Source organism: Mytilus edulis, chromosome 1 (assembly GCF_963676685.1).
Source record: "Mytilus edulis chromosome 1, xbMytEdul2.2, whole genome shotgun sequence".
NCBI classification, from domain to species: Eukaryota; Metazoa; Mollusca; class Bivalvia; order Mytilida; family Mytilidae; genus Mytilus; species Mytilus edulis.
Window position 1 is genome coordinate 79,329,490 of NC_092344.1, and position 8,499 is coordinate 79,337,988.

The following is an 8,499-nucleotide window of genomic DNA, read 5'->3' on the forward strand; positions in this document are numbered from 1 at the left end:
AGTATTTGTGTTGAAAATTGTTTTTGCTCACGATTTTTACTGTCTCTGTTATGAATTTTAATTTAGTTAAGGCTTAGGGATAAACGTGGAGAGTTCAGGTCTAGAGAAAAAAAACCTATACATAAAAAAGTGATAGGTCGTGTTTTTAAACGATGAATTGATGATACACTTAATAAATTCAATACGTTCTTATATCTTTTCTTGACTTATCTTCATCATGAATAATCAAACAAAGATATTGAATAGTAGGGGTGTATGAACCTACATAAATATCGGGAGCTAAGGTACATATAGAAAAATAAAGGAATAGATAAGTCGGTATACCCCCGAGCTAATATTTAAAAATAGGGAGATCTGGTATGATATCAATAAGACAACTATCTAACACATGGAAGAACGAAACTAGACAAACGTACTGCCTTCAACAACGAAGGAAAAAACCCTATCGTATAATAAAAGGCCCTGACATCAAAAATATTAAGAAATTCAATTGAAAAAAATAATAGAAATAATAATTTGGTACAAAATTGTTTACGATATATAACAGACATAAATAGCAACAATATTGAACTACCAGCTCTTGACTTGGGACATGCACATATTGAAGCTGGCGGTAATAAACATATTTGATTGTACCATTCCTCCTCTAAAAGAGGACAGTTGTGTAAAAGTTATTCGTCGCGTTAGCTTTCCATATGTTACGGAGACATGACAGAAATATGTTATCCTGTTATTCATAATTTTTTGCATTTTACTTGAGAAAGCAATCAGCAGTGGTCAAATCAATACCTACAAAATAAAAAGAAGTACACCACAATATAGGTATTGAATTGTTAACTGTTGATTGCTTTGTCACGTAGAATGCAAGAAATTATGAATAACAGGAGAAAATATTTCTTGCATGTCTCCGTAACATATGGAAAGCTAACGCGACGAATCAAGTTTAAATGGCTTAACAAAGTATGAAGTTGAAAAGCATTGAAGACCCTTAATTCCAAAAATTTAGCCATGGCGTTGTCTGTTTATTTTCGATTGATGAGTTTGACTGTCCCTTATCCCCTCTTTTAAAAGATTACAATGGCAAAATTATAAATGAACAAACGAAATGTATAAAAGCTGGATGTGAACATTCGTCGATATACCCTTTTCTTATATAACACACACTATAAAATTTAGTATGCAGTAATGTACGTAAATTTAAATTCTGTTGGTAGGCACACAATACAGTTTAACGAGATCAAGATGAAAAGGGTGATAAATCATTGGAGTAGATATTTGTTCGATTTTTTTTAATTGATTACTGCTTCTCTAACTAATTGTGTATTTTTAAATACAGAGAATACCAAGAAGGAAAAAAAATCACCAGACAAAGTACACTAACAACATCACTCCTGAAAAGGCAGAAGTAAACAGGAAAAGTCACTACAACAACACAAAAAAGATAACGCTAAGGATATTAACAATAAATTGAGTTGGAGTTTTCAGGAATCAAAAATTACATTAAAAGGGATTATCACAATTTTAAAAGATATTTGGTTCAAATAAAGAATCGATTGTCTTGATTTAATATGTATTTATCAAAGAATGGTTTTTATAGTGCATAATCATAAATCAATGTTTTCATTCATTGAATTATAAAACTAATGGTAAGAATAGTTATCAAAGGTATTCTTTAAATAAATAAAAAAAAGTCATGTTAAAGATTAACTTCGTGTTCTATGTCCTTGTAATTTACTATTCAACAACATAACAGCTTGATTCTGTCTCTTCTTTGTTAAAACCGTTGAATCTGACAGCCGAAATATTTTGGTAAAAAGTCTATTTACTTTGTTCCATCCCGGAGACCCGCTTTTTGATTTCTCGTCATGCTGCGTGAAAATTGTCCTTCGTTATTTTTCTGTTTAATCAATGCATCGCTATCCCTCATAGTCCGACAAAACTCATTTTGTTTTCTTTGAACTCTATAAATGGTTGATTCTTTAAAATCGTCAAATAAGTTATCTTGGAAACCTTTGCTTGAACACTGTACTTTTTCATATGACACCATCTTCTTATTCTTCTTCTGTTTATAGTTATTGCGACATTTTTTAAACGAGTTTTCTTTTCTTGTGAAACTGGTAGAACGTATTCTGAATGTTTCCGGTTTTGCAGATCTCCTATTCCCCAACTGTTCCAAAAGCATGTCAAAAACTTCTTTGACTGCGTTGTTATCTTTGGCAGAAACCTCTTTAAAACACCCACCAAGGTTCTCCCTGTAGGCCCATTCTAATGCAGCAAAGGTTTCAACCTGTCTTTTATTTTCTTCGTCTAGTTTATTGCCAAAAATAACACAATGTATACTTAAATTGTTTTCCCGAACAGACTTTATTTCATTCCACAGTTTTTGTACCTCTTCAAATGACCTGCTATCGCAGATTGAGTAAGCTAGAATGAATCCTTCTGCTTTTGAAATGTATATTTTACGCATTGCAGGGAAGTTTATATTTCCGGCAGTGTTCATATAGTCAACAAATCTTCGCTTTCCATTAATGTCATATGGTTGAGGATAAATGTCTTCAACTGTCTCTTTGTATGCGCTTGAAAATTCTCCATTCAAATACTGCTGTAGAATTGAACTCTTCCCTACTCTTTCTGCTTCAAGAACGGCTATTTGAGATCGAGACTGTAGTTCTGACATGTTAAATAATTAGCTGATTTGTTTCTAAAGCAAACTGAGTATTTGCTACTTCAGAAAGGTCTATATAGTCACAAAAGTCTTCAGGTGTTAATATGATATAAATTTTAAACCATTCAAAGCTTTTTAAATTGTAGCTATGAATAAACATAAGAATTGATTTTGAAGTAGAACGTTAGTGTTAATTTATCTTAAGTAACATTTCATCTAAATCTTTAAGAATGAAGCTTTTATAATTTTATCAAAATATATAAGTAATTAGGTCCGCGCATAAAAATAAAGACAAGCATAAAGTATCAATTTTGGTGTCATCAATAAATATTATTGGACATTTAAATGAAGCAGCTCGATTGTATAACAATATTTTAATAACGGGAGACTTTAATATGCGTGATATTGATTGGAACTTTTGGACTACACCTCACTCTGAGGACCATTACGAACATACTTTTATTGAAGCTTTACGCGACAATTTTCTATATCAACATATAAATAAACCTACAAGATTTAGGGAAAATCAGATGTGTAGAACTCTAGATTTAGTTATTACAAAAGATGAAAGCAATATTGACAATATTAATATTGATGCTCCACTGGGACTTAGTGATCATGCTACCATTACATTTGACGTTTTGTACTCTTTCAATGAATATGAAACTGGTAAATCGAAATATAAATATTCCAAATGTGACTTTGAAAAATTTCCTGAAGACTTTAGCAATTTTGATTGGGATAGTTCTTTTGAAGATAAAGACATAAGCGAGATGTGGAAAATATTTTCTGAAAAATATAAAAAACTGTGTAGAAACGTATGTACCGAAAACTAATCCTAAACCGGGTTGTCAACCTAAACCATTATGGCTAACAATTGATTGTCTGAGCAATATAAAACGCAAACAAAATGGTCAAGATACTTGGCTACTAGACGAGCAGTAGATTTTGATTTTTATAAAGTTGCTAGAAACAGGGCAAATGAGAACGTTCGAAAAGCAAAAAAGGAATATGAGAAGTTAGTGGCATCAAAAGCTAAAACTGAGCCAAAACATTTTTGGACATATGTCAAAAGTAAAGTGAAACAAAATCAGCAGTATCAAACCTCATGAAACCAAATGGGAACTTAACTACTTCCGACAAGGAAAATGAGACTGTATTAAATGACTTTTTTACCAGTGTATTTACTGCTGAAAATCCAAATAATATACCTAATATTGAAGAGAGAAATTTTGAATCATCTTTAGACCAGTTTGTGATCAATCAAGATACAGTTGAAAAATATCTACTTTTATTAAATGGAAGCAAGTCTATGGGTCCAGATAATATTCATCCGTTAATAGTAAAGAGTATGGCAAATACATTTTTAAAACCTTTGACTTTGATATTTCAAAAGTCCATTGACACTGGAAAAATTCCAAAAGAATGGATAGATGCTAGAGTTACCCCACTTTTTAAGAATAAAGGTAGTAAACTGGATGCGGGAAATTACATACCGGTCAGTCTAACTTCAATTGTTTGTAAAACTTTGGAAAAGGTTATACGGAAGGAAATAATTGATCATTTAATAACCAATAATTTGTTATCAGACTCACAGTTTGGTTTTCGCTTTGGAAGATCATGTATATTACAATTACTTGATGTCATGGAAGACTGGTCATTGTATATGGATAATAATATATCCTGAGACACATTATATCTCGATTTTACCAAAGCTTTCGATAAAGTGCCACATAAAAGATTATTGAAGAAACTGTATTCATACGGTATTCGTGGATCTATATTAGAATGGATAACTGACTTTTTACCTTGACGTCGCCAACAAGTTGCGGTAAAAGGGGAAAAATCTGAATGGCATAATGTAATTAGTGGAGTGCCCCAAGGCAGTGTACTTGGACCTGTTCTTTTTATTATATTCATAAATGATTTACCAGATGTTGTGGAGTCTATAGTAAAACTTTTCGCAGACGATACCAAAATTTATGCACCTACTTCTAAATCTGATGTCTTACAGAATGATCTAGATGCACTCTACAATTGGTCCAAGTTATGGGACATGAAACTTAATGTGAACAAATGTAAACAAATCCACTATGGAAGAAATAATCCTGAAAATGTTTATACCATGAACAATATTGATATCATTAAAGATGAACAAGAAAAGGATCTTGGAATTATTTTTCAAAATGATCTTAAATTTTCTCAACATATATCAAGTAAAATGAATAAAGCCAATAGTATACTTGGGCTGATTAACCGAACTTTTAACTTTAAAGATCAATATACATTTTTAAGACTATACCTTGCGTTGGTACGACCACACATGGAATATGGAAATACAATATGGTATCCGCATTTAAAGAAAGATATTAATGCTGTAGAAAAAGTGCCGATGAAAGCAACTAAATTAATTCCTGATATACGACATTTAAGCTATGAAGACAGATTAAAAGTACTTAAAAGAGGGACGAAAGATACCAAAGGGACAGTCAAACTCATAAATCTAAAACAAACTGACAACGCCATGGCTAAAAATGAAAAAGACAAACAGAAAAGCAATAGTACACATGACACAACATTGAAAACTAAAGAATAAACAACACGAACCCCACCAAAAACTAGGGGTGATCTCAGGTGCTCCGGAAGGGTAAGCAGATCCTGCTCCACATGTGGCACCCGTCGTGTTGCTTATGTGATTACAAATCCGGTAAATAGTCTAATTCGGTAGGTCACATTCATGAAAGGGAAGGGGATTGTCGTTACGACGTAAGGAACATATCCGATATCATTTGTGAAACGGTTATTCCATAACGGTCAACCAACTCGTGATGGTGTCCGTAAAATTTACGAAGGGATAATTTCAACTTCACCATTTGGAACTCTTGGTTTAATAGCTTCCTTGTGAGCAGTAACCCTCTATCAAGAAAATCATGATAGGAAACGCAAGCACGGGAATATCGTATCAATTGGGAGATATATACTCTATACTAAACTACCTTCCCTAACTCACAGAAGGCGAAGAGGTGATATGATACAAGCTTTCAAAATATTAAAAGGAATCGAAGATATATCTTATGAAAGATTTTTTACTGTCATAAGTACAAATACCCGTGGGCATAATTGGAAATGAGCAAAACCTAGATGCAACACTTCTTTTCGATTAAGACATTTCTCACAACGAATTATTAATGATTGGAATAACCTACCAGTTGAAGTTATTTCATCAAAAACTAAGGAAGCCGTTAAAGTTAGTATAGACCGTCATTGGGAGTCAGTCATGTATCAGTTAAGAAATTGATGAGGACACAAATAGTTTTCTATATAACTTTTTAATTGTGTGAAATATTGCACCAAATCATGCAGGATTGATGATTGTATCAGTTTTGAAAGTGTACCAAAATAGGGTGGGCTAAAAAGGATAGGATCCTTCCATATGAGCCCCACAACGATCTTACAGGTAATATCAATCTTTTTGCAAGTATTGTATGCTAGTTTGCTTTGATTTGCCTTGTTTATAAAGAAACATTAATATTTTGTTAATTTGTAATCATATGTAAACGTTGCAGACGTACTTTTGTAAGTCTTTCAATGATTGCAAAATCATAAACCAGTTTCTTTTTTTTTTGTATACCTCAATTATAATTAGTGTCTGATGGCAGTTGGATTGTAAAATAGCAAAACTCAAAATGGCTAAATCCACATTTTGTGATAGGGATGCAAGTATAAATCGAACCAAAATATGTGATTTATCTTATTATTACCATTGTTTTACAAATACAAAATTTAGTTTTAATCAACTCTAACAATCAGATGACAAGGTCATAACAAAAAACACCACAAACATGAGATCGAGTGCGTTGAAACTGATTGCCTTTCTTATAAGCTATAAAGAACTATTGTCAACATGAAAGAGATTTCTACTACTTTAGGCGAAGTTGACCTTTGATGGATTTGACTATCATTTGAATGTCAAGTTGTGGTCCTATAGCTCTTCAACTGCAATGGTGATTAACATCCATTGACCTCAAATATGCGAATTTGAGCGTTCTTAGTAAGGTGAATAACTGAATATAGAAAAGCACCTTGAACGTATGAAATATATAAAGTGTTGTTTGGATTTTTTTTAAGGATTTATATATTTCAATCTGTAAGCCTTAGGGAATACATAATTAACTGTGTATCATATCTGTCAGTTGCTCTATTTTGATAAAAAAAAAAAAACAATATCTAAAGATTGTGGCCTACGATCAAATTAATATTACAACTTAATAAAGGCCACAGTAGTATACCGCTGTTCGAGAGCCAAGAAAAATACAAAAGGGATAGTAAAGTTCATAAGTTGAAAACTAACTGACAATGTATAAAAACAACCTACTATATACAATTGTCTTGAAAACACAACACAGACTAGTAAAGACTGAGCAATGCTGACTTATATTCTGTTTTTTGTAGTGGTGTTACTTAAATACCATTTGTATATAATTATGATAAATAATTGTATACAAGTAATAAATGTCAGCCCTCTCAAACGACAGCATTATATATAAATAATTTTGACTATTTATGGTTAATAAAATAATTGGCTATGTAGAACCATAAGCGTGGTTTTAATGGGTTTTTTTCGTTCGCAGTAAATCAGTAATCTTTCAGTTGTCTTTAAAATGCGCGATGTTTAGATATATATAAAGGGGTCCATATCAATACTGATTTATACAACCAAAAAGATCAAATCTGTAATTTAGTATAAATGTGGACCCTCATATATATTCAAACGTCTCCTATATAATTCCAAAAACAAGACTTAAATTAATTCATCTTACATTAGCTAAGTAATATGAAATTCAAATGAGTGTTAATTTTATGGTATGTGTCACAATACAAACCAATAATGTAAGCCAATATGAAAAAACCTTAAACACAACAGCTTTTTGTGTGCACAGCTTGCTAACCTAATTCATACTATTTCACTAGAACTTCATACGTTCATTTATCCATTGAAGGTGACGAAACAATGAATTTGGAAATGTCATAGATGTTGTATATTGTCAACATACTATGTACAATTGGTGTTTAAATGGAATTCAGTAAAAAAAAAACTCGTATATGCGCATTTGGACAGCAGCAAATCTTTCTTTACCGGGTTTTTCTTGAAGTATCAAAATACTGAGCTAATTGGTTGTCTATACCTTTGAGAACTAATAGACAACTAGCAGAGCTATTGAGGTATCTGTATCTGTATTATTTGAATGCGTATTCCGTCTTAACTGATTGTCTCTCTGATCAGCTATAAAGAACTATTAACCACATGAGGGGGATTTCAACTCCTTCAGCCAAAAAAAAATTACCTTAGATGGATTGGAAATTATTTTTATGCCAAGTTTTGGTCATATCACTCTCCAACTGTTATGGTAATTAACACCCCTTAACTTAAAATATGTTAATGTGAGCGTTCTTGGTAAGATGGATATAGAAAAGCACCTTGAACGTATGCAATTTGTAAAGTGTGGTTTTGTTTTTTAAGGATTAATATATTTCAATCTGTGAGCTTAAGGGAATACATAATTATATGTGTATCATATCTGTCAGTTATTCTATTTTGATAAAAAAAAAAAAAGAGTTTGAAGATTGAAACTATTTCTATAAAGGTGATTTACATATTAAATTGAACAAATTGTAAAGCACCAGATGCGCATTTGGACAACTGCAATATCTTTCTTTCCCGTGTTTTCCTTGAAGTATCAAAGTACTGGGCTAATCGTCTGTCGTTACCCTTGAGGAATTATCCACAGCCAGCAAAGTTATCGAGGTATCTGCATTATGCGAACGCGTAGGTC

General features: G+C 32.1%; 1 protein-coding gene across 1 annotated transcript; it reads right to left on the bottom strand.

Annotated features, from left to right (window-relative positions):
* Positions 1-1,822: 1,822 nt before the first annotated feature.
* Positions 1,823-2,677, bottom strand: LOC139484830 (GTP-binding protein Di-Ras2-like). The gene has a single exon (XM_071268858.1). It carries the CDS (start codon positions 2,675-2,677, stop codon positions 1,823-1,825), a length of 855 nt encoding a protein of 284 aa, XP_071124959.1.
* Positions 2,678-8,499: the final 5,822 nt, after the last annotated feature.

Coding starts and splice junctions, on each gene's coding strand:
- LOC139484830 (XM_071268858.1), bottom strand. CDS start 2,677: ATGTCAGAACTACAGTCTCGATCTCAAATAGCCGTTCTTGAAGCAGAA.